This window comes from Anas acuta, chromosome 8 (genome assembly GCF_963932015.1).
Source record: "Anas acuta chromosome 8, bAnaAcu1.1, whole genome shotgun sequence".
NCBI classification, from domain to species: domain Eukaryota; kingdom Metazoa; phylum Chordata; class Aves; order Anseriformes; family Anatidae; genus Anas; species Anas acuta.
This window is the reverse complement of record NC_088986.1, coordinates 31,187,765-31,213,585: the sequence shown is the minus strand read 5'-3', so window position 1 is coordinate 31,213,585 and position 25,821 is coordinate 31,187,765. Positions and strand designations below refer to the sequence as shown.

Below are 25,821 nucleotides of genomic sequence, written 5' to 3'. Positions count from 1 at the left end.
CCCTTACAAACTAAAACAGTTTTCCAGAAGTATTACACAATTTAGTATAAATGGCTAGTGACCCCAGTCTTTAGTGCTTGTATTACGTAAGTGCCAGAAACTGCAAATATGAGAGGCCTAAATCTGAGTCTGATTAATGCAAGCATTTATGTGCGTTAAGATACGAGATTGCTAACTGGATATTCTGAATTACCAACGACATTTGATGTAGAGCAGAGAATAACAGAAATTAATTTAAGGCTTAAGCCTGAATGAGGTGTTTAGTGTTTTAAGAGTGCACCTCAGACAGAAAACAAAACAAACCAAAACCAAACCAAAACAAATCATTGTATTTCAGGGACTCTGCAGGTGGAAGTGTGCTAACCTCCTTGGTAGTAGGTAGGTCAATTTAACTAGTTATTCAAACATGCTCCACAAGTCCAACTATTCTACTTCCAGTGGTTATACAAAATCAGGCACACACTTTGCAGCTGTTGATAAGTTCAAGATACACTCATATGAAGTATGTATTTCTGCAGTTTCAGATAATTTATTTTTCTCTTATAAAAATTATGATGTAGCAAAAAGTGCTGTTTACTTGGGGAAATTACCATATGACATATTTCAGAATAAGCTATCTGCTCCTCTACATAACACCAAATTACAATCAGTAAAATTAATTTGACGAGCATAATTGAAAAAATATTTTTCCTCTTGTTAAGCAGATCAGTTTGCCTTCAGGCTAGAAATGTGTGCATCAAACTTCAGACTGGCCTTTTAAAGCAAAGGAACATTAAAGCCCTTCAAACCAAGATTTCAAGGGGAAAATATAACCTATCTGTAATTACAGTTGCATCCCCACACTAGTGGAATTCCACTAACGTAGTATTGCATAAAGCCTTGCTTGCCCCTCCTACATGCACTAAATATAAATGTGCATGAGCAGCAATAGCAATTTGCCTAATGGCTGAATCAGCTAAACAGCATTTGCAGTAAAATTGTGTATCTAATTGTGTATACTAACTTCTTTGGTAAAGCCATGGGTCTAACCTGATAAATAAATAGAAACATAATTACAATTTCTCATTAACTTTAGATGTTGTATTGTTATTTTGCAGGTCTGAGAGGTTAATGATTTCATTTGTTATACTGTCAATATGAGTTTGTCTGGAAAGCTAACATCATTTCAGTGAAGCATTTCTGTAGAGTTCTACTCTTTTGAGTTACTAACTAGTTTACATCTACACAAATCCTGGAAAACTAAGTTAATTCTTCTGAACTGTATTGTATTAACATGGGGTTATTGTCTCTTGGAAAACTTTTTTCCTTCAGCTTGTCAGCTAGAGAACAGAAAATGTTCGAAGTCTTCAGTGATTGCAAGGATGTAGTGAAGTTGGTCAGTTTAGTGTCTTTCTGGTTGTTCTTCACTGCTAGCATGCTTGCTCACTTTCCCCCTTCTTGTATGGGAACAGTGCCAAAAATAAATGTGAGGAATCTATCTAAATAACTTGTCTCCTTCCAAATCGACAGCATACTTTTCAGTTTACTTTTTCTATAAAGCCTGTTAGGACTTTTAGTTACAAACATGTCTATAATAATAAGATATCAGGGAATAAATTCAAGTGCTGCTCTATTTCAAAAGGATGTGGAGGGTGCTGTAAGCATTGAAATTCTGAACACCTTTAGCAAAGGGGTCGTATTTTGGGTATTTGTTGTAATTGTGGCAAAGCTTTTTCTTCCAGTAATGTGCAAAATGATTATTATACTATTTAAAAAATCTTATGTAGTTTACAAATGTTTCATTTCAAAGACTAATTAAGTTTTATATTAAATATTGTCCATATCGGTAATGCAGATTATAAGCTCATGCAGGAGCATCTGTTTCTGTTTTTGTCTAGATGGAGATTATCCCTTAATCATGCAGGGTCCAGGTGTGCATTTTGGGATTTGTTGACTCAGGAAAGCTGCAGATAGCATTAAAGGCCAGTGACAATTATACTGTAGCTGCATTTAGGTTGTTGTGCCTCTGGGCAAGAACTCTTGCTTGAACCGCACAGTGAAAAGGATGGCAAAAAGAAATGTCCTCATTACAGGTTGCTCCTCAGGAATTGGACTGGCCTTAGCTGTAAAAATGGCAAAAGATGAACAGAAAAGATTTAAAGGTAACAATATTTCTGTTATTTATCTTTATTTATATATATGTATACGTTCTTCAATGCAATATTCTCTTCCCTCCCTCCATGATTTATCAGAGCTGACTGTATTCAATCTGGTGATTGCTTTCCGTTTAACCCCCTTCTACCATTCAAGAAAATGTGATACAGTGCAAATAAACTGCTTCCTGTAAGCAGATGGTATTTCTGTACCTGTATCAAAGCTGAACACCTACTTGAACTTGTTACAAAATTAGTTTACAAAAAAACTCCACCATAAATAGTTGAAAATGCCTGCAGTGTGCTGCCTGGATATGCATTCAAACAGTTAACTTTGCTTCTAGCTACTAAATTTCTGTTGAATGAAACATGCATGCCAATTGGAAGACCAACAAAATTAATTTAGGAAAAGAATTCTTAAATTTACATTTTTTCCCTGAAGTGTGATTCATTATTCCAATGCTGTTCACCCATAAAAGTGTGAGACTGGGATTTCTTTCTGTTGCAAAATGGGATATTTGCTATGACTGAAAATGGATGGCAAAGTAAATACAGCAATCTGTAGAAAATCAGTTTCTCAAGCTTATTCTTACAGTATTTTACTGCCAAGTGGCTGGATGCAGATTCATACTTTTTTTTGGTAATTAGGGCATAGGAAGGGTAAAACTAATTTCTAATTTGAGAAATAGGTTGCACAAATGAACATTTTTTGCAATCTGAGGAACCAGCTGTCTTCCACTTTTTTTTTTTTTTTTTCCCCAGTAAAGTTATTGATATTTCTGCTAAACATTGTGCTTGGATACTAAAGATGACTCAGCAGCCTGACTTGGCACCCATTGCTTTAAATTTTGGTGATAGTAGTGTCTTCTCATGCTGCATGTTTTACATTGCACATACTGGTTTAATTCTTCTTTTAGATTCCTTGAAGGTTTCAGAATGAGATTATGGAAAAATAGTGTCATGTGCATTGAAAATAAGTTCTTTCCACTTCAATTTTTAACTGGGTTTTATCAATGATATTTAAGATATGAATGAAACAATATTGTTTAATACTTCTCTGTTACATTACCACAGAAAAGGTTTCATTTTTGACTAACTATTGCTTCTGACATGTTGCAGTGTACGCCACAATGCGCAATCTGGCCAAGAAGGAGGCACTTGAGGAGGCTGCAGGTCGCAGGCTGGGCAAAACCCTGGAAATTAAACAACTGGATGTCTGTGATGAACAGTCCATTAAAACTTGTGTGAATAGTATCCCTGACAGAAGGATTGATGTCTTAGGCAAGTACAAGATGTGTATGCTGTGAACAGATAAGTTTTCTGTTTATCATCTATTCAGACACTCTGGAGAAGTTTAATTAGTGTATTTTTTAAATTATCAAATTAATAATAATTGCCTAATTTGTTCATTATTCTTAAGGCTTCATGCAGATATGGATTAAATCTCACTGTGCTTCCCTGAAGCAGGGAAACTTGTTTCTCCTATTTACAAAGGAGAAACATGATCACAGAAAAGATACGTCTTGGATAAGATGATGCAGTTTTTTAGTAAGTGTGAGAATAGAACTCTTGCCTAAATCTGTGTCTTCATGTACAACTTTCTGCCCTATAGATGAAGCACAGCTCTGTTCATAATAAAATTAATAGTGTTGTCTACTAAGAAAGCAATAGCACTTGGTAATGAGCAAGTAAAAGAACAAATGCAAAGTAAGAGTACTTTAATTTTGTATTGAGAATTACAGTTGTACTGTGCAAATCATTTAGCAAGAAGTGTTCTTGTACTATTTTGCTAAAAATAAATAGTAATAGAAGAAAGATGCTTATGTTCTCAGCAATGAAATCTCTAAGAGAAAATCAAGGACCTGTCTTCATTTTGAGAACTCATTAAAGAACCATTTAACAAAATTTTTCTGCAGACTGTATTATGCTCCGATTTGACACAGTAGTTTTATTGCAGGATGCCAGTTTTATCAGTCATTCTCCACTTATAAACACCTAAGAGACGCATGCACACACACACACACAAAAACACAAACAAGTTCCTTTTTAAAGACGTGAATTTTTAAAGCAAACAAAAACCTAAAAGGCATACTAAAATATGGCCTAGTCTAGCACCTTTTGGAATAGATTGAAGTCTTGTATTCATTGATATGGGCATTGACTATAGGCTCTAATTTATGCTACTGAATGATGAACAAATAATGATGATTCTTGACACATTTTCCTGTAATCCTTTTCTAATTTAAAGAAAAAGGACTAATCAGAAATAAATTGGTTAAAATGAAAAATATCAGATAATTTGATTTTTTAATTGGATTAAAACCATAATTAAGCAAAAAATAAAAATAGAGAAGTGTATTTGCAGAGCTTGACTAACACAATAATATCTTTTGTGCTTTAATCCTTTCTCTAAGCATTATTTAATCCCTAATCCTTATCTTACACCTAAACGCTTTCCAGTAAAGATAAGCTAATGTTTAAGGATGTTATTGGTCACTGTCATCTTCTGTTTTGTGCAGTTAGCAATGCTGGAATGGGGCTTATTGGACCAATTGAATGTCAGACCATCGATGAAATGAAAACGGTGATGGATACCAACTTCTTTGGACTGGTTCGACTCCTGAAGGAGATTTTGCCTGACATGAAGAGGAGAAAGAGCGGGCATATAGTTATAATAAGCAGTGTTATGGGAATACAAGGCAAAGTGTTTTTTTGTTTGTTTGTTTGTTTGTTTGATTTTCTTTTTTAATCCAGAAGTTCAGTATGTACAATCTAGAACACACCTCTTTTTTTTTTCTTTTTTTTTCTCCCTAAAAAAAAGTGCAGGAGTTAGCATATCTATTTATTGAGCTCTGTAATACTAAAACTCCAAGAAGCATAGCATTTAGATCTGGTGTTTTATATATCCCAGTAGTATGCACAACTACTCTCAAGACATCTTAACAACAAAAGCTGTGGAGTGAATTCTTTTTTCATGGGAGTAAAGCTATCAGTTTTAAGTCAAATTCTATTTTTTATTTTATTATTATTATTTTAATTACTGGAGATTACCTGCAAAACAAGATTTAGTAATATTACTTTTCACTTTCCTGTTGGAAAGGATTCTGGGGACAGGCAAGCACACTTGCTATGCTGTGCTAATGGAACAAACTCCAGTCATGTCCTGGACAACTGCACCATCTTTTGGTGAAGTTTCCCTTCATAAAGTTTCACAGAGCTAATTCTAGCAAGAAAAATGATGTTTCTACCATTCCCTCTGGTCTGATTGTATTTGTTTCAATTACTAAGGCACTGGCATTGATCTTTACCTGGATTATTCTGGTGAGCAAGTGTCCTAAAGCAAACTGCAAGTGTGGTTATCGGATTGCCGTACTACTTTTTCCAAGTCATAGAATGGCTCAGATTGGAAGGGACCTTAAAGATCATTTAAGAGACACCTCCCTCCAGATCAGGTTGCTCAGGGCCCCATCCAACCTGGTCTTGCACACCTCCAGAGGTGGAGCATCTGCAGCTTCTCTGGGCAACTTGTTCCAGGGCCTCACCACCCTCCCAGTGAAGAATTTCCTCCTGACCTCTAATCTCCCCTTTTTTATTTTAAAACCATTCCCCCTTGTCCTGTCATTATCTGACTGAGCAAAAAATTGCTTTCCATCTTTTTTATAAGCTCCCTTTAAGCATTGAAAAGCTGCAGTAAGGTCACTCTGGAGCTTTCTCTTCTCCAGGCTGAACATCTCTAGCTCTTAGCCTGTCCCCATAAGAGAGGTGCTCCATTCCCCAGATGAACTTCATTGCCCTAAGCCCCTCAGATGCAAGATGGATCTCTTGCATAATCAAATCTGGTCAGTTTCTGTGTTTATCTCCAGTCTATTTGGAGTCTTGTTGATAAATAGTGCAGGTGGCATTGTATGTATATACGCTTACCAGTAGACTATAGAATATTAAATAGCAGCCAGAGAGATCACAGTATCAGCTAGAAAGAGGAAAACTGTTAAGTTAGTCAAGCATGCTTTAGCATAAGGAATTTTGAGAACATATGCAAAAACAAACAAACCAGCAGTATTTAATACTACTTAACTACTCAGAATATTAAACTACTATTACTAATGAACTGTCTCATTAAGAAAATCCTTGTGGATATTGGTCTAATGTATTTTCCCAGAATTTCTGTAGTCTTGCTAGGAAAACAAGTGTTAAAACTAAACTGCTTGCATGTTGAATATGATCGCATTCTCAGGCTGTTTTATTTGTACCATCAGGTATCTTATTTAATGATGTTTATGCTGCATCAAAGTTTGCGGTGGAAGGATTTTGCGAAAGTTTAGCTATACAAGCACTGAAGTTCAAACTGCAGTAAGTATCGAACCACAGGTGTAAATTACACTTTAGACAGTTGTAAATATATTCAGAGTTACTGCACAAATGTTTAAAGCTTGCTGCTGTCTAGGAGAAACAGATTGAGAAACCCACAGAAACCATACATCACAAAAGGCGTCAAAGTGTCCACATTCTTCACACTACATAAACAAATAATTTTGATACAAAAATAAACATTCTTATAGACAGTTAGAGGTTTTAGGTTTGGATAAAATATACTCTATTTAATACTTCTGAAAACAGATTCTTGCATATAATATCATAGAAATAAAATAATACCAACCTGTAATGTTTTCCTTTTAAAAGGATAACAGTCCTTTCTAGAGGTCAAGATAAAAAAGGTCAAGGGCTCAAAGACAGCATGTAGAAATTCATCAGAAAGGATCACAGGATGAGATTCCTATAAGGACAGGAGGTGGGAGGAAAGCAACAAGAATGCAGTACTATTTTTCGGTGTTTAAAACAGTATTTGAGAGAACAGTCCTGTTTGTTGTCTATGGGACTTCAGTGATTTGTCAAATGTATTCACTTTGGTATAATTCTCCCACCGTTCTTTGTGTGAAGTCCAACAACGGTTAAACATCCCTTGCATCTCTGTATGCTTGAGTGTTTAGCTCCTGTACAGTGGGAGAAGAGACAGCTGCTGTCATGGGATTACATGACTTTGATTTTGTATAAATCAAACTTTGATTTTGTATAAATCTCTGAAAAGCCTGGAGAGGTTTAAAATGAGTATTGTAATAATAAAAAGCAAAAACAGAAAAAAAAGAAGGTTTAAAAAATGTAGTGTGCAGAATGTAGTACAGGAAAAGTTCAAGGTCCAGTGTGAAGAGTGATGCAGGAGAAAAGGCTTTTATTCCAGCAGCAGTTGGAATTCTGCTGTCAAGGTCAATAGTAGATTTAGTTCTAAAGAAGAGCCTGCCCAAAATTCAACCCTATGAAGAGGTCCTATCCCAAGGAGTGTCTTCTTAGAAGTTGTGACTGGGGATAATTACTGTCTGAGAGTAGAACCAGAAAAGATCTGACCAGTATCAAAATCAATTTTTCCATATTTGGCAGCAGCCAAATTGGTCTATCAACAGCAAAATTCTCAGTATTTTGTTTTATATGGTATTGTAGGGGAATCTTGAGTTATGTGATATTGACAGCTTGACAAATAAAATCCATGTTTTCACAACTTTAATCTACTTCTAATATTATCATGAGAAAGCTGTAGCAAATCTATGTAGGATTTTGTCCATATATATATATGTGTATATATATATATATTAATTTTATGATCCTGAAGTTATTTTTTCTTTGTACTTCTGAAATTCTTGTGGATAAATAATTTTCAGATTCTACATCTGTGAGATGGCAGGTAGCAACTGTACTCACTTCCATATGAACTAAGTTGCTGTGCTTCCCTGAAATTTAAGCTCTACAGACTTTCTGATCTATGGGGATGGGTAGGAGTTTCAATAATTCAGTATTCATTGAATAAATTCAACAAGTTATTGATCACCTTGTCAAAATATAATGTTAACATTGCTTGCTAGCATGTAATCAAGACTGCAATTCTTTAATGTACTTTTTAAAGAAGTATAGAGAGGTGTGTTTCCCATGAGGAGAGTAGTCCGTAATCAGTATATCTTGGCTTTTGAATAGGTTAAGTCTGATTGAACCAGGCCCAGTGATTACAGAGTTTGAAAGAAAAGTGTTTGAAGATGGAATGAAAATGGATCTTTCAGCTGCAGATGAGGAAACAGCTGAGATGTTTACTAATATTTACCTTAAAAATTACAAACAAATTTTCCAGAGCCTGGGACAAAGTGCTGAGGATGTTGCAGAGGTAACCTACCAACAAATCTCTTCTCTTGTATATTTTTAATTTAAGAATGCACCAGTTGGTTGGTGATGTGTTTTTTTGTTTTTGTTTGTTTGTTTGTTTGTTTTGTAGAAGTGTTAAGATTTAAGTACATGGAATTTATGTAATTTAAAATAATTTTAAAAACCTTGAGGGAATTTCAAGTCTTAAACAAAACCAGTAAGAACATTAAAAGAATGTTCATTTTGCAATTTAAGACTATTGTGAACTGTAACTTACACGCGACTGGGGACACGGACCATCTGGTGAAGTCTGGGCATTCCGCAGTGCTACCTTCTGTCTCTGCAGGGTTCCTACCTTTGGGAACCTTTGTTTAAAGCCTCTCTATCTCACTAATACTCCCTTCACTAATGCAAGGCTAATATGAAGTTCACTTGGCTACCGTACAACACCAAGGCATAATAGAAAATACCTGGACATAGTTCCTGGTGTTTAGGGCTGTCTGCAGGAAGGGGACAACAATTTCAGGTGCTGGCTACTCCTGAGGAGCTTCAAGTGTCAGCTGAAGCTTCCCTATCTTGCTGCAAAGCGCGCTGTTCTGATCCTTTTCCAGTCAACAGTAAGAGAAAGTATCCACCTACTGTGGGCCTACAGGGATAACTTTGGAGGACTATGCAGGATACTTAAGTGTAAAGTGCTATCATCATGCTGTAGATGAACAGAATTAGGACCATGAATAAGTACTTCTGGCTTTAACATTATTTTAAGAAAAAAAAATGTAATGACATTTTCATAAAACTACATGCAGCATTTTACACAGTTCTAAAACTTTATTCTTCCACTTTTCCTCTCCTTAGTTGAAAACTAAATGTTTAATTTACTGTTTTGGTAAGGGTTCTTTAAAGATCTCATTTTTCTTTCTTGACAGCACACAGTAAAGATAATTCTTGCAGAAAACCCACCTTTTCGCCATCAGACCAACACCTTGTACACGCCGATGACAACTCTCAAATACGCAGATCCAAATGGAGATCTACCCATTGATATATTCTACAAAATGGTTTTTCATCATGACAAAATCTTCAGTGCAAGTCTTAACTTTATCAAATTGCTAAGGTGGAGAAGCAGAAAGAGCTTTGACCTAGGAAAACCCTCACAATAAGCACGAGATTGTGTAAACTGGAACATTGGTTACAGTTACGATTTTGTTAAATGGCTTATGATTTGATGTAAGCTCCAAGATATTAATCTCAATGCATGTATCTTGAACTTTAGTTTGCCAGACCTTAATATTAAAATCCTCTTAACTCTAGGTTTAGTCTGCTTTATAGAGATTTGTTTTCATGGAAACAAGCACTGACTGGTTCTTACGTATTTAATATACGGAATATAATATATACATACAAAAATAACCCGTGCTGCTTCACTGCTGACACTGTGCTGTGTGTGGGTCAGTGCCTGCCTGTTCCTGCAGCAGCCCCGCAGCCGCAGCCCCGCGGCCGCTCGCTGCCCCGGGCCCCCCCCCGGCGCCCCCCTGCCCGCGTCACGTGCCGCTCCCCTCAGCCCCCGGCCCGGCCCGGCCGCCCCACGTGACCCCGCCCCCCGCGGCGCCGCCGCTTCCGGCGCTGGGCGGGAAGGCCGGGAGGAGGCGGGAGGCGGGCGGCGGAAGCGCGCTTCGGCTTCCGGCGGAAGCGCCGCCCCGCGCAGCCCGCAGTCAGCCCGTTTCCGCCTCGCGGCCGCCCTCAGCACCGGCCCGGCCGCCGCCGCCGGGGAGCGCAGCCGGGGGCGCGCAGCGCAGCGCAGCTCGGCCCGGCCCGGCCCTGCCCAGCGGAGCGGAGCCCGCGTGGTGTTGCGGCCGCCCGCCCGCCGGCCGCTCCTGAGGCGGCGCCGCCGGCCCCCGAAGGATGTGGCGGAGGCGGCCGGGGCAGGCGCCGCGGCCGGAGGAGCGCTGAGCCCCGAGCCCCGCCGCGCCTCCCGGCCCGCCGCGCGCCGCTCGCCCAGCGCCGCCCCCGGCCCTTCCCCGCCCGCCGCCCCTCGCCGGGTCCCCCCGCGCTGGAGGCGAGGGGGAGCCCCTGAGCGCGGCAGCCAGCATGGCCTCCTCGTCGGGGAACGACGACGACCTGACCATCCCCCGGGCTGCCATCAACAAGATGATCAAGGAGACGCTGCCCAACGTCCGCGTGGCGAACGACGCCCGGGAGCTGGTGGTAAACTGCTGCACGGAGTTCATCCACCTCATCTCCTCCGAGGCCAACGAGATCTGCAACAAGTCCGAGAAGAAGACCATATCCCCCGAGCACGTCATACAAGGTGAGCCCCGGCGGCAGCCGGGCTTCGGGGCGCTCCTGGCCCCGCGCAGCTTTCTGCTCTGTGGCTTCTTGCACTGCGAGGGAAGGCTGGCTGTGTGGCTAGTGAGTGGTGAGCGTGCTTGGCATCAGCCCTTGTTTAGTGATTCAGAGGAGTCCGCGATTCTTTGGGAGAAGTCACCGCATTCATAAACCTTTTTTGTAGCTGTGAAATAAGGTCTGCGTTTTGGAATGGCTGCGCAGGTTTATTTTACAGCAAGACCTGCACTTACTGAATGTTATTGGAGACTGACAAAAGAGACGCGATTGGATATGTGGGGTCCGGTTTCTAACCCAGAGCATTCCTGTCTGGACCTTACAAAGAGTAAATATTTCCCCAGGGTTACCCACCAAGTATGATCATTTAATATTAATAATTCATATCTGATGGAGAGAGCACTTAAATGAGACATATTTCCTTGCATCTTTTTCAGCTGTTGCCTTCTATTTCCCATTGTTGAATTAAAATTTCCTCTTTGTGTCTTGTTTACTTTTTCTTTAATTTCTGCCCTAGTTAGGGAGTTTTCTTCCCTCATGGGTAAGTGCAGCAGGCATCTTTTGTCAGAAACCATTTGCTTTGTTTTTTAAGCGAAGATGGTTGAAGCCAGGGACTGCTGCAAACAAACTTGTAGCAATAATAGTGAAAGGGTGCTTCATTTCACTGCCTGGATGAGCTGTAATCTGTAGTACTTGCAGTAGAGCTATTTCCAGGACTGTGAAGGTATCACGTCAGTCAAAAAAAAAAAAAAGTTTCATTTTGTAATGGGCTGCTAGATTCCCTGTTTTAAAACAATCAGACAAAACAAAACTTGATTCCTATCAGCATGCTTACCAGAAGTGTTTCAAGTACTTGACAAGGCTATGAACAGCAAAGAAGATAGGGAATTTAGGTGAGCTTTAATGTTAAATAAAAAGGATGTATACCTGGAAGCTTAGCAAAGCAGCTCTGTTACAGAAGCTCAGAGAGTGAAGAGTCAAGCAGGTGCCTGCACATGGAAATGTTCTTTGGGTGTGATGCTTCTCAATGCAGGGATAGTTTTTTCAAGTGATCCCTGAAAGTTTGGAGCTCAGTTCTTAACATGTGGGTAGAGGTAGTCTTTAAGGTTGGGCACAATAAAGAATTCCGGTATGGCAGTATTTTATGCTCAGTAAATGTGGTTCTTAGAAAACCTGTTGCTGTCAGAGGATTATTGTTTTCTATTTATTTTGAAGACAAACTGAAATCAGAATGTCTATGTGTGTATCATCGGCAGGTGGTCTCCAACGGAGGATCTTGCTGAGCTTGTGTCTTTGTGTTATCTGACTTAGTAAAAGTTTGTTTCAGACTAGGTTTCTCCATTTTATTGAGATACTGCTGAAGAAAATTTCTTCCAGTACCTTCTTGTAGTGCTTCTGGAGGTGGGAGTTATTGTACCTGGACTTACTGCAGTCCTCACCTGTGGGGAGGTGTGTGTGCTGCTAGCTTGTGCCAGGTGCTGGTCAGTTAGCAGCTGGTACTTCTGTGAAGTATGAGGGTCTAGATTGTTAGGTGTGGAAACAGCAGAGATCTGTATATAGGGACAGCATTTCAGCACTTTTATTGATCTTCGTACATGCTAGGCACTTGCTCTTTTGACTGTCTTTTAGTGAAGCTTCATGACAGTGATGCTAACAAAGCCAGTAATTGAAATATGTTTGTGGTCATCAGGATGCCTCTGTCCTCTTAACTGTGTGAGCCAATTCCATTACAGGTGAAGTGAGGCTAATGGGTATCACATCGCAGCTAACTGGCTGCTGCCAAAAGGAGTCTCTTTGCACCCTCCCTGGAGCTGACTCCAGCAACCTCTGATCCGACTGCCCCTGTGGCTTTTGGAGGGGCTGGAGGCGGGACGGGAACCACGTTCTGTTGGGTGAGATCATGGATCTGGCTGTTCTGTAAACAAGCCGTTGCTGGGTGGTGAGCAGGAAGGGTATTTCACTGGGCAGGAGGAAGGGGAAAGAGACCCCTTTGCAGCTGGTGACACCCTGCTGCTGGGTAGTGTTAGAGGTAGTGTGAAACTGCAGCTCCGTTGCTGTAATTACGGGTTTGGCAGCAGTGGTACTTAAACCACCCCTTCCTTTGCACTAGTGAAAGTGGCTGTGTGGCCACCGGCTGGGCTAGGGCTCTTCCCCCTGCCAGCAGCTTCTGATTCAGATGGAGGAAGTCCATGCCATGTTCCATTGTGTGGTAGCGCAAACACAGGGCTGGCACAGTGCCTACGAGCAGCACAGAGAAAGGAGAGCAGAGGCTCCTTGCATCCCTTGGGAGGTCTGACTCTGTAGATGGACTCAGGCTATGCCGGGCACTCGCTCCTAGTGATAAAATGCGCAGCTGCTTCCCTGCGGAGTGCCCAGAGGCATCAAGGCTGTGAGGCTGAAGCAGAGATGGTCTTTGTGCCTCTTGCTGAAACTCACTGTTGGGGACTTCCACCCGGCACAGAAAAGAGCCGCACTTGGTAGTTCAGAGAGTTATGATGAGGCAGATTTCTTTGTGAGAAACTGAAATTCCATTGAGTTCTGAAAATAATGTGTTAGATCACTATTTTTATGGAGCTGATTACTTTGATTATTTTGTCTATGAGGCGCTGCGTTGCAGGAAGGTAGGCTCTTCTCTTCATGGACCATCAGGCTATCGACACCGTTCACTTCAGCATTTAATGAAAAAATCTGTTTTGGTTTGGAATTTCACATTGGAAGCTATTTTTCTTTTGAAAGGGGCATAAAGAGTAAGAATCTCAGGTATGAGTGACCTGATTGTATTGAAAACAAATGTAGAACTAATTATGCCTAACTCATTAATCAGATCTGCACGTTCCTGCAATCTCTAAGAGTGGGAGGAAACTGGAGAGTTGACAGTTGTGATTTGGTGTTTGTAAATGTTTCCTTCCCCCTTAAAGATGCTGCTTTAAATTTGGTGTGATGATTCTAACATCTGCAAGATACCAAATTTTCAGCAATCTGGCTAGACAGTCTTTAAGACTCTAGAAATAGAAAGATTCTAAATTTTGGTGGAATGGTAGCTTGGATAAAGTAGTAACTTATCGCATGTACAAGTACCACCTTGGTATAAGGCAGTGCTTGTTTGTGCCATGCATGTACTCCATAAAGCCATGATGTTTCAACAAGACAGGGATTTCTGAAGTTGTTTTGCTTCCGTTGGAGTTTTGAGGCAGCAGACCTCTGTTCTCTAATGTTTCTTCATATCTTGACCATGTTGAACGATTGTACAATTTTATCATGGTTATATCACGTTTTCTTCTGGATCTTTTTCTTGTGTGTGATATTCAATGTGTAACTAAGTTCTCTCTGTTAGTTTCGCTGCTGTAAGTCTCATGTAAAGCTTCTATTAAAACCTGCATCTTGCTGGTCACTTCAGGTTGGGCTGTTGCTCATACTCTGCAGCAGACTGCCAAGCCTGATCACTGTGGATGATCTTTTCGTAAACATTTACGTATTTGCTGTGATAGTTAATCTTGGTGGAGTTAGACTTGTAGGGTTCTTATACTAAAAAGAAAAATCATGATGAGTCTGAATGGTTTAACGTATATGCTATTTATGTATTAGAATTGAGTTCTTTGATATTTATGGGCTGCTTAGTTAACCAGTTCTGCACAACGAAACACATTTCCCTCCTCTCTGCTGAGGCTGTATTAAATAGTTTCTAGAAGGCTTTTGGTGATTCTCACAAACTGTGGGCTAACTTTAAAAAGTGTTTCCAGCATCTGTGTGGGCTGAGGCTGACCTGGCATACTGCCTAATGTAATTTAATTATCTCTAAATCAGTTCATCTTTTAATTTTATTTTTCTTAAGAAATATACATATTATGTAAACTCATTTGCCAAATGCTTGCCAAGTCTCTTAAAAGAATGGTAGTTCTGCATGACCAGACAGCTGCGGTGCTGCCTGGCTGCAGACGACGTGCTAACCGCCTCTTCGGGCCCAGGTCGGAAGCCAGGAGCTTACCGAGTGCCTTTGGTTATTGGTTAGGTGTGCGATACAATGGCGTGCCACCTGAGTTATGGGTAGGAAAAGATTGCTTACAAAATTCATGTTAGAATGTAGTCTGAGTTAGTGTAAATAGGAGTTGGTTTAGAAAGTTATGTATGTTTGCTGCTGTGTGTTGTAGGTTAGTGTTATTTCTTGAATAGTGTGTGACAAGATTGAAATAAAGTAGGATAAATATTAAAATAACTGACGTTCCATAAGAAACTCAGATTTGTATAAACATTGGAAGTGAACGAGGTATAATAAAATGGAGGCTTGTTTCAGATGTAATTGGTGTTTATGTAACATTTCTAGCATAGTCTGTAATAGGTTCCACTGGGGGGGGGTGTATGCCTGGAGGCATATGGCAATAAATGGTGAATCAAGAAGCAGTATGCCTTTTACCACATGTTCTGTCTATATTTGTAAATCTTCTGCATTATTAAAAAAAATATGTTTTTGGAGTGTATGTCTGCATTTCAAGTTTCTTTGGGCAGGTTAAAATGCTGCGTTTTAGTTTCTGAGTTTGTTTTCATGTAGACATGAAAGGTTTATAGAAATAAAAAGGAGTTGTACATAGCTTTGCATATGTTTAATGTACGCTTCTAGTTCATGGGCATTCAGAAAATAAATTTAGATACACAGAGATGAGAGTTAAAAGTTGTAGTTCTGTGGTAATATCATGTCTGTATTAATCCAAGATCTGTGGTCTCTTTTCATGTGTTACATTTCTGCTCTGTTATAGGTACCTAATTTACCTTTACGGAAGGCTTGCAGAAAAAATGAAAATACAGAATTCCTCAGAGATTAGTGGATAATGATTCAGACGGGAATGACATCTTCGCTCTGTAATTCCTACTTGGTTCTGATATGTAGAACATCTAAAAGAGGTCTTAAAAGAATCATGCCTCCCTCTAGAAAAAATGCATCAAAGTCCTGAATACTCTGCAAGTGAAGTTGTCTTTGCTTGTACTTGACTAAACTTAAAATTTCTAGCCTGAAATCATGCACTTTTAAATTGCATAAGAGAAGTGGAAGGGAGAATATCATCAGATCTTCTTACAAACGTGGATTTTCACCTGATAATAGAAAAATGGTCAAACTTATTTTTTTAGAAAAAAATCTTTCAGAAATACACGGTGGTGTCTATTATCAAAAGCCTTCTAAAAGATGAATGTGTTTTCTTTCTTTCTAGCACTAGAAAGTTTGGGTTTTGGCTCCTATATCAGCGAAGTAAAAGAAGTCTTACAAGAATGCAAAACAGTAGCACTAAAGAGAAGAAAGGCCAGTTCACGCTTGGAAAACCTCGGCATTCCGGAAGAAGAGCTTCTAAGGCAGCAACAGGAATTATTTGCGAAAGTAAGTGAAGCAATACTTGAACAGATGAGGTTGGAATAATTAACATGGCAGACCTAAGGCCACAAAAACTTGCACACCTCCAGAATTATGCCTTTTCCTTTTCAATTGCTGTGGCATCAGAGATACTGTTGATTTCCTTGGCCTGTTTGAATTATGGAAAGGAAAACCAATAAAAAAGATGCTACTTCTGGTGGTTTCTTTGATTTGACACATACAAACAATTACGTTTTACATGTATACTCTAGTTTTAGTGTTTGTTTTTTTTTTGCTGCTACTTACAGGTATTTCCATTCTGTTGTAGAGAATATGTTAAGAATTACTTGGCTGAGGAAATTAAAAATGGCAGCTGGTGTTGTAGGAATTACCAGTTTTTATCATGTAAAAAGTGAAAATATCTTTCTGATGGCCAGAAACAGCGTGCACATTAATTCTTTGGCTCTGAAAGAAACGATTGTTCAAAACTTCTAATTTGTCCTTTCTTATCTTTACTCTTGGCAAGATTCTGTTTGAGTGAATTCATGCATACATTTTTAAGGAGGCAATTCAGGCACAGAAGACTGCATACAAACACTGTGTGTGTGCCTTTGCACATGTTCTCCTTTATCCCAGTCTTTGCTTTTCCGTCTTTCCCAGATACTTTCTGAACACTTCTGAGTTTAAATGACTAAAACCTGATTGTATTTATTTTTCTACACCATCTTTCTCTCTACTATTCTTAATTTGAAAATAAGATGGTTCTCTAAATTAAGTGATGTGAAAATAATCTTTGCTTTCTCTCCCCTTACCCATACCATGAGTCTTGTTTTCTGATTTTGCTTGCTTTAATTTCCTCTGAAAAATTCTTACTGAGTTGTCATGTCTGATTACTTCAACTTCCTCTCCCCTTTCTTTACTGTCTTACTGAAGCACTTAATAACCATTACTTTTCTCTGATTAGGTGACAACTATGTTAACCTCGTTTGCATGATGAATTTTTAGGCAGTTAAATTTCAGCATTGCACATGGCTCTTGTCAGCTTTAATAGAACTAATTATGAGAAATTCATATGTGCCCAATTTTCTTTGTGCTAATGTTACAAATATCAGTATGGCTGCCTCTGAATTAAGGGTGCAATTTACAGGGAAATTTGCTGTTTTTTTTACTTATTTTTTGTTAAATCTCTTAGCATAGTTTGCAAAATAAAAAAAGAACAAACAGCAAAGATAAAGTGTATTTAGGGAATACTAGCTCCTAAGTAATGTAAAACCATTGCCACCTTATGTAGGCCATGCTTCATGACCCCTTGAAGTATGTTCTTTTTTAAATTCTGTAGTACCGTGCCTCAATGTGTAAACTAAGGCAATTAATACAGCTTTGACAAGATGGTATGAATAATTTTAAAAATATATATATTCTTTAGTAATATGGAAAATGTATGCTTAAATTCAAAGATGTCAGTCTAACTTTCCAAAAATACTAGACAGTAGCTGTATGCTGTTGGAGGCACTATAATTATTCTTGAAAATACTTACAAAGTGCCTGTTTGTGTTAATCTTGTTAATATTCAAAAACAGGACACTAATGCAGACTTCCTGAAGGGTGAAAATATCTACTCTAGTTTTAAAATAATTGCCTGTTAATGTTATGAATGTTTGACATCTGTAACTTAGATGCCTGTAACTATTTGAAGTCAGTGAATGGCTCATCCTGATGTTCATGCGTATCTCTAAATATCTTTGGAGGTGAGGGCATCAGCAGGTTGTTTGTTTTTTTTTTTTTAGGCTTCCTTACTAAAGGTTGCAGGTGATGTAAACGGCCTATCCAATAAAGGAGTTAAGTTTACCAGATGCTGTTAAGGTTTCTTAGTCAATACAACTCAATGGAATTTTTCTTTTTCCATTTTTGAAATGGCTAAGGAAGTGATATAAATGTGGCAGTGAGGGTAGGCACTGAAGTGCTGAGTCTCCAATTACTGGTGCATGCATGTGCATTAGCTCACTTAATGTAGAGTAAACTTAATTGTAGCAAGGTTAGTAGGGAACTTGTTACTTGCATGTTATAAATATTTATGCCTCTGTGCACAGATGCTCATGTCTTCATTTGTTTAAAACTTTAAAAACTTTACAGTGCCCTAAGTTGTTTTTCACCCCTTGTAACTTGACTGCCACTTGAACTTTGAAATACTGAAAAATCCTTGTTGGAAAGGGCTCAACAGGCTGAAAGAAATGTGACGCAATATGGGAAGACTGTTATTTTTCACATTTTGAATAGGTAAACTGGTTTTGATAATTTTTTCCAAAGCATCATCTTTTAGCATTTGATTCTGAAACTGATTTGTTTATGCTTTGGGGAAAAAATTGAAAATTCAGTGAGGGAATAAAGACGACTGAAGGGCTTTTAATTCAAGAACTTTTTTCTAATGTTCATTGAAAACAGGAATTGAAGTTTTAATTTTAACACAGTGGGCTGATATACTGTTGAAATCAAAAGTGGTTGCCAAACAACAAGCAAAAAGTGTAAATGGAAAAATGTGAGGGCACCATTTGAACTATTTGAAATGTTTTGTTAGTGTCTTGTACCTTTAAGTACAAGCACTGTACCTTTCTGTAACAGACACCCTCAATGTGTGTGTGTTTATTTGAGAAGAACTTAGATTGCTCTGCTTTCCAAACATTGCTTAGCCAAATAAGATAGTGGCTTTCTTTTTTTTTTTTTTTGTAATAATGTGTGTCTGTGTGATACAGTTGTATGAATTCATAATTGTGAGTTTTAGTATTTGTAATCAACAAAGTGAGGCTATTCCCATCTCTAAATGGTGGTTGAATGTTAAGATGCCTTGAAATTGAAGCTTAAGTTTTCCGTTGCTTTGCCTTGCTTAATTTTTCCATTAGTAAGTTGTATAGCACAATCTTTACAATGGAACATGAGTAAACTAGCTCCTGACTCTTGTTCTTGGAAAGTGTAAATATTCCAAGTAGTGGCCTCTTGAGAGGAAAAGAGAATATAGCTAAACATCTTGGTACAAAAATATGTTTAGAAGTACCTCTATTTGTATGTACAATTAATAAAAATTATACGGAAGGATTCTGCAGGTGTGCAGATAGAGCTGCTTTTACAGCTGAGGTGTTCTAGAGATTCTTCACAAGCTACAGTATGGCCTAACAATTAAATTCATGTCTTTAGGCTAGACAACAGCAAGCAGAACTGGCACAGCAGGAATGGCTACAGATGCAACAAGCAGCTCAACAGGCACAGCTTGCTGCTGCCTCAGCCAGTGCATCCAATCAGGCAGGATCTTCTCAGGATGAAGATGATGAAGATGATATCTGAAATCCACCAGCTGAGTTTCCATCTTCACTAAGAAATATTTTTCCTGCACAATGAAAACAGTGAAATGAATGCTTACCTGTAAGTTTGTATGCATCATGGACTGGCAATTGGTATTCTAGGGGTGTCTGCTGTTGTGTGCTGTACATGTATAAACTGTCTTTTTTTGAACTCTTGAAGATTTAAGGTTCAGTATCATATCAACTTTGGATTTTTAATGGTGTATATGGAAATTTTAGATAGCAGTGCGTCACTTATTTGATCAATAAACAGTGTTACAATAAACAACAAGTTTATAAAATATAGTGAGATTTATACAAAAAGCTCTAAATCCACATTTGCATTTTTTCCCTTTTAACTAAACTATAAAATCTTACTTAGAATTTTTAATTGTTTTTTGGGGGAGTGGTACGGTAGACATAATCTGTTAATGGAAAAAAAAAGTGAGTTCAGCATAGTACAGTCTGAATTCTTAGTTCTTTTTAAAGTGAGGATGTGTATGGCAATAAATATTATATATGCTCAAAGACCACACTTGTTAAAATTTGAAAATGATACATTTTCATCAAGCTAGGAAAGGTATGTTTAATAGGAGTTGTACAAATTCGGTCATTTTTTGTACAGGGGTGGAAAAAAATAAACCCATGGTTTTATTATAACATCCTTTGACAGTCCTAATTGAATATTTCACTTCAAAGACTGCCTATTTTGGAGAACTAACTCTTATTATTTCACTCCAATTTAATGTTAACTGTTGTTGATGGTATTGCTTAGTCCGGATATATTCATGTTGCTGAAATTTAAACCTGGAACTTGATAAAACAGAATTGTTCCAGTTCCACTGATTATAACTGGGAATAATAACATTCAAGCCTATGAAAGCTGAAGCTAAGAGCATGCTTACAATAAAAGAGGGATTTTATTTAACCTTGGTTTAGTCGTTGTTGGCATAACGCTAACATTTTCCAGACTAGATTGCCACTAGATTACTAAGATACCTTGCTGTACGTAAACATTTTCTTCATTCACATTTGTTTGTTGGTAAGTCCAGGTTTTTGATAAACCATTCCCCAGAAGTGGTCAGCAATACATGGAACAGAAATGATGTAGTAGTCCTTTTGATAGTTGATTTGAAAATTCTGTTGATTAATGGATGAGCAGCTGTTCTTTGTGTTGAAATAAAGCACAGTAGTGTCCATTACTGAGTTTTAATGTGTTACTTGAAGTAATACTGGCATATCTTCTGGTACACTAATCTGAGCAGACTAGAAAAGCCACTTGAATACTGCTGTAGATGATCTGATAGCTCTGTAACAATGCGGATTGTTTATTTTAACTTATGTCCTCAGCAGGTTTCTCCAGTCACAGTTCTTGAGGAGGGCAGCAACACTCTGTTTACATAAGGAAGCAGACAGAAAATGATGTGCCCATTTTTACATAAAGATCTGAACAAGGTACAATTGGCATATATTCAGGTCTCAGTCACATAGTGGCATTTGATTTAAGTGTGAGATACGTTAAGTTTCATATTGATTAAATGTGAACACTTCCTTAAGTGCATTCAGGCAGTGAAAACTCAGAAAAGTATGTGTTGGAATATTTAACTTAAACAAGCAAACAAAAAACCTTTCATGGCCATTATATGAAATAGGCAAGGTTTGACTAAGGAAGTGGTTTTCTGTGAAGGTTTAAGTACCAAAGGTAGGAAAAACTAGTCTAGTGATACAATGTTAATGTGCAGTGTTGGCTTTTCTAATTTGTACTGTAACACCTTCACACTTTCTATTTTAAACAAATTTTTCCTTTTAAATATTAGGTATATTTTCACACATTTCTTTTCTGATGCAGAATTCAGGATAACATTTTACTGCATCTGGTATGTATGGTGTAATATGTTTGGATTGTTGTTACCTTTCTTTTGGACATTCTTGTGCTTTTTTCATATGCTGTATTCTTCAAGCAATAAAATTCTGATGTGTTTTTATAAAACTGCTTTTATATTTAATGAATAGTTTGCTTTCTTCGTTGCATTTATAAAGGAAAAAAAAAAGACTAAACTCTGCTGTTACTTTGACCCACTGAATGCTTCATGTGACCAAAGTCTCTACAACCTGAGTGCTGTTGGATGGCATTGCTCTTCACTGGGGTTGTTTGCAAGCATGTAACAATATTTCTGGGCTTGTCCTGCTCTCGTTCCTCTTGGGAATTGCGTTTTGTGTATAGGTGTTCTTATAAGCTGACCTTCGTGACTTGGAAAGTTGGACAAAAACCCTGTAGATCAGGTAGCCTACTGTTACTCTGAAAATATGTCAAAGTGAAATACCACAGTAGAGGCTAGGGAAATAATATATGTTAGTCTTCAGTTGAACTAATTTCATATATGTAGTCTTGTTTAAATTTTGAGTCTGCTTTACTTATTCAGCCATTCCAGATGAAGTATGAGAAGTAACTCTACCAGTTGCAGAGGGGAAAATCTTTGCTGGTCTTTTGAAAAAAATTAAGAATTTTTGTATTTATTGCTTTCCTGTTATGCTTCCATGTACTAGCTGTTCAGTGAAGACAAAAGATTTCCAAGTTCATGGCATCACTGAGTTTTGGTACAGAATCTTAAAAGTTTGGTTAGTGAACTGTATGGTTACTTTGTCTCAGAAGAAATGTGTAAGGATGTCTGTTTCTTAAATGTTGAGTTGATGAGATTATCTGTAGGTTTTCCAAATTATTCTGACAGTCTGAGTGCTTTCACTAAGTGACTTTCTTGCCAAAGTTTTCTTTTCTGTTCCTTTAATAAAGTTGTATGTCTGCATGACGTTGTGGATAATGAATATAGTTGTATTTACTACACTGAGTTACTTTCAAAGGGAGTGTCTTCATGATTATAGACATCAAATACTTAAAATGGTATTCGAATTTTACTACTTAACTGTAGTTAGGTGTGTGTTTGGTATTGAAATGCTGGAAAGGAATTTCTTCAAGAACAGAAAATGTCTCTGAAAGCCACAACTATAAATGTTGCTCTTTGGATTTTGTAAAAGTACTTCCATTAAGGAGGATGTTGTGTAATAATGCCTGTTAATCTTTTCGTACTTTTGAAACATAGTTCCAAATCAAGGGCATTAAAGTTATTTAATGATTATTGTGGAACATTAAAACCCTTATTCAGAGATGTACACCTAATTTTAGTCTCCCAATATTGGGTTGCAATTTTGTGTAAACTGCACACAAAACAATATGAGAGGAGCATAACATTACGTAAGTACTTAAGAACGCTGTGGTTAAATTTACTTTCAGTGTTACACTACTAATCTAAGATGGTAACGTTTTATTTTGCAGCTGATGTAGTGGGTGCACATCAGTGGGATGCTTTCAACTGTTAAGATGGATTTTGCTCCCAGATAAATTGGGCAATCTGGTTCTTTGGTTCCTTGGACTTGCTAAAGGTATACTTGGTGAATGTGTCAGCTGTGACTAGAGTAACACCTGAGTATGTTGGGTATAACTTAATAAAAAGGATCATCAATGAGGCTGCTTAAGGTTTGCAGGCAATCATGTTCCTTTTCAAAAGAACCAAAAAGAAAACACTCAAACATACCTACAGAGATGAGGTTGGAAATCTTGAAAATTTAATAATGGCAAAGGAAGTAGTTATCCTGGTTCCTGGGTAACAAGTTCATAGGGCGGTATACTTCTGGAGAGGAAAAGATTCATGTGAATGCTTGAATTGAAGGCGATTCTCTTCTGCAGTCCTGTCCTGTAATGCAACTGAGCCAATACTTGGAGAGCTGTGTTTTGTAGCAAAATGATTAGACAGTGAATCCAGCTGGATATGGCAGCTCCCATACATGAATAATTTGTGAACCCAAGAGAGTGAGGACTCTGCTACATTATTATGTCTGGTCCTATGCATTAATCATTCATGTATCCGATAAGCATGAGTGTTAATATATAGATAAGCCTAGTGTAAACATGAATAGTCAAGAGTAGATAAGGTGCAGTAAGGTGATGCTTCTTTGTATCTTGGAGAAGGACATTTGATTTTTAACTCATGGAGGTAATTTATTGTAATGTCAGCTACAGAATACATCATAAAGACTTCTATCCCACAGCCTGAACCAAACGTTCAAGTAAGGATTGATAATACTTGTACAAATTTTCCTGAGTTATGAATGTGAAGACCTACTATGATTTACATATATGGGGTTAAGATTTATAATAGGTATATTAAATTGGGTAAAGATTACATTTAGTTTAAGGCTGTCTATGTGGTTAATACTTGTCATAAATTTTTTTCATTTCTTTGAAACTAAGTCTTAAGCTAGAGATGCTGGACTCTATTTTTGTTTGGATGAGAGGCAGATAAGTCTTACTGTAGCAAGATCTGGACTTAAATTATCCTTTTCCCCTTCCCTCCTTAGCCCCCACCTAGGGTAATTAATGTTTTTGGAGCTGTAGTAATGCTTGGTATAACTTAGAATGTTTTCCACACCCACTTCAGTAGGAAGTATTTCACTATCCAGTTTTGGTATTAGTTCAATACTGTTACTAGTCAGTTACCGTGAACTTTTGTAAATCTTCAAAGCATTATACAAGCATTAATTAGGCTTAGGCAATGTTACACTGCCCAGCGAAATAATGTATTTGAACAGTCTGTGCTGTGCTTTGAAGTTAAGGCTTTCACATGCTATAGAACTAAAAGGTGCTGCACTATGTAGAGAAACAAGATGTTATCGTCACGTCAGACTTCATGGAAGGGTGACTCATTTAGAGAGAGTAAGTAATAGGAAAAACAAACAGGCTTGTTCTAAAAGTCATTGTCAGAGATGAAAGCGTTTATTTGAAATAGCCCAGTGCTTGAGATTGTTGATTATGGGCCAGGACTCGCTTTGATTAATATTGTGTTTAAGTATCATTTTGTCACCTCCAGAATGAGAACCCACTGCTGAATTAGAAATTAAATTCTGCATTGTTTTGATTTGTGTACAAATTTGTTTTCTTAGGTCAGAAACAGTGTAATCCATGCAAGATAAGTAGATCTATCAGGATGGTGACAGTGTTGGGAACACAAGAAGTCTGACAACCTTTACCAAATCATTCTGCAGTAAAGGCTTAACTTCTAGAATTGTGACAAATCTGTATGATGAGGAAGGAATGTGAGCCAAACAAAAAGTGTTTTTTTCTACTGTAATGTAAACAGCTAACTGGTACAAGTTCTCATGCATGAGTGATCACTTTTCAGGCAGGTAACCCATCTTCCAAATTCTCAGATGCTGTTATATGTTTTCTACCTATGGTAATTTAACCGGGTTTGCTGGGTAAGTTGTATGCAGCTAAATTTATTACTCTTATTATGAATAACTTACTATTTTCTTGCTTTCAATATGTTGAAATGTCACGAAGCTTTAATTTTTTGTTTTCAATTTTACATTTTTTACATTTTTGACGGGCTTTCTAAGGTTTTAAAAGCATTTATTTCTCAATAAAGTTAGTTTAAACAAAACTAGAGCTTTTTTTTATAAAGCTTTACATATTGTATCATTAAAATGCTTTGAAGTAACAATTCTGGACTAAATGTGCAAGTATTTTGTTTGCAGGATGTGAAAACACAGCAAAATTGTCACTGCCATTGGTGAGTTAATCTTCAAAATGTTGCAGAATGCTCTGTTACACATCATAAGCATTAGATGATGTTAGGAGATGAAAATCACTTCTTGAACTTTTCTTTCGGGAAAATGATGGACATTGATTAAACGAATTTTAGTCATGATGAACTTCTATACCCAAGTGGGTGCAGAACACAATAGGCACACATAGAAGTGGCCCACGTAGGCATGTAACAGAAAATTTCAAGAACCTACGTAGGTAGAAATCTTTGCTCTAAATTGACTTCCCTTTTATAGATGAAAAGGGTCTAGGGCATGAATCAATCACACAGTCTTGAGGGAAGAACTATGGTAGAAGTTCTCTGCGGTTCTCTCTGGAGCAAGATGACATTTCATTGATTGCTCTAAGTATTTTTTTTCTTTAATCATGTGAGAAAGGGAGAGGGGGATTGAGAACTGGACCTTGCCCTAAAATGAAATTTCCAGTATTGACTGAGTTTGACAGCATGTTTAAAAATCTTTTCCTTTATGAACTCAGAATAAAGCTTCTGAATGCTGAAATAGATTTTCATATGTATCTGTGCCTGGATATTTTTGTAACCTGCCACAAAGGTGTACGAATCTCACCCTAGAGGGGAAGGGCAGGTCAGTCCTCAAATTTGGCTACATTTTGGTCACAAACAAAACCCTTTATTACTAGAGATGAACTTCCCAATAATTTCCAGTACCTTGAGTTTTCAAAGCTGATCATACAGTAATTGTATTATAAATCAGTGGATAAAGTAGAAGACATGAGTCCTCTTGCAAATTGGTTAGTTTTGAATTTAAAAGGAAAACTACAGGATCATTTGGGTTTGTCAGGAATGGGGCTTGCAAGTTGCAGTGGTATGACTGGGAG

The 25,821-nt window shown here is 37.9% G+C and overlaps 2 protein-coding genes and 1 long non-coding RNA gene across 6 annotated transcripts; 2 read left to right on the top strand and 1 right to left on the bottom strand.

Moving 5' to 3' along the window:
* The first annotated feature begins 242 nt into the window (after positions 1-242).
* LOC137860013 (retinol dehydrogenase 8-like) lies at positions 243-9,725 on the top strand. 3 transcript variants are annotated; one of them, XM_068689733.1, is made up of 7 exons: positions 243-378; positions 2,073-2,141; positions 3,252-3,413; positions 4,652-4,831; positions 6,389-6,482; positions 8,154-8,337; positions 9,242-9,725. In XM_068689733.1, the coding sequence occupies exons 2-7, from the start codon at positions 2,111-2,113 to the stop codon at positions 9,473-9,475; spliced, it is 885 nt and encodes a 294-aa protein (XP_068545834.1). In that variant the 5' UTR covers positions 243-378; positions 2,073-2,110; the 3' UTR covers positions 9,476-9,725. The 3 variants fall into 3 exon arrangements, with proteins under 3 accessions (XP_068545834.1, XP_068545832.1, XP_068545833.1); XM_068689731.1 differs by lacking the exon at positions 243-378 and having other exon boundaries at positions 2,006-2,141; XM_068689732.1 differs by lacking the exon at positions 243-378 and having other exon boundaries at positions 2,006-2,141; positions 3,252-3,417; positions 4,656-4,831.
* On the bottom strand, positions 4,055-9,821 carry LOC137860016 (uncharacterized). Of its 2 annotated transcripts, XR_011098706.1 has the most exons (5): positions 9,718-9,821; positions 9,276-9,424; positions 6,790-6,906; positions 6,054-6,102; positions 4,055-4,768 (listed from the first exon to the last, which is right to left on the bottom strand). It is a non-coding gene; the product is annotated as an uncharacterized lncRNA (long non-coding RNA). The 2 variants fall into 2 exon arrangements; XR_011098707.1 differs by lacking the exon at positions 6,054-6,102.
* A 196-nt stretch (positions 9,822-10,017) lies between these two features.
* On the top strand, positions 10,018-22,132 carry DR1 (down-regulator of transcription 1). Its single transcript, XM_068690342.1, has 3 exons — positions 10,018-10,623; positions 15,857-16,020; positions 19,183-22,132. Exons 1-3 carry the CDS (start codon positions 10,404-10,406, stop codon positions 19,327-19,329), a joined length of 531 nt encoding a protein of 176 aa, XP_068546443.1. The 5' UTR covers positions 10,018-10,403; the 3' UTR covers positions 19,330-22,132.
* Positions 22,133-25,821: the final 3,689 nt, after the last annotated feature.

What these genes read in the sequence shown, in the direction of transcription:
- LOC137860013 (XM_068689731.1), top strand. Translation starts at nt 2,045, where the DNA reads ATGGCAAAAAGAAATGTCCTCATTACAGGTTGCTCCTCAGGAATTGGA. An exon ending in CAGTGTTATGGGAATACAAG is followed by an intron (nt 4,832 to 6,388) that starts GCAAAGTGTTTT and finishes TTGTACCATCAG; the next exon opens with GTATCTTATTTAATGATGTT. An exon ending in GTGCTGAGGATGTTGCAGAG is followed by an intron (nt 8,338 to 9,241) that starts GTAACCTACCAA and finishes CTTTCTTGACAG; the next exon opens with CACACAGTAAAGATAATTCT.
- DR1 (XM_068690342.1), top strand. Translation starts at nt 10,404, where the DNA reads ATGGCCTCCTCGTCGGGGAACGACGACGACCTGACCATCCCCCGGGCT. An exon ending in CCCCGAGCACGTCATACAAG is followed by an intron (nt 10,624 to 15,856) that starts GTGAGCCCCGGC and finishes CTTTCTTTCTAG; the next exon opens with CACTAGAAAGTTTGGGTTTT. An exon ending in AACAGGAATTATTTGCGAAA is followed by an intron (nt 16,021 to 19,182) that starts GTAAGTGAAGCA and finishes TCATGTCTTTAG; the next exon opens with GCTAGACAACAGCAAGCAGA.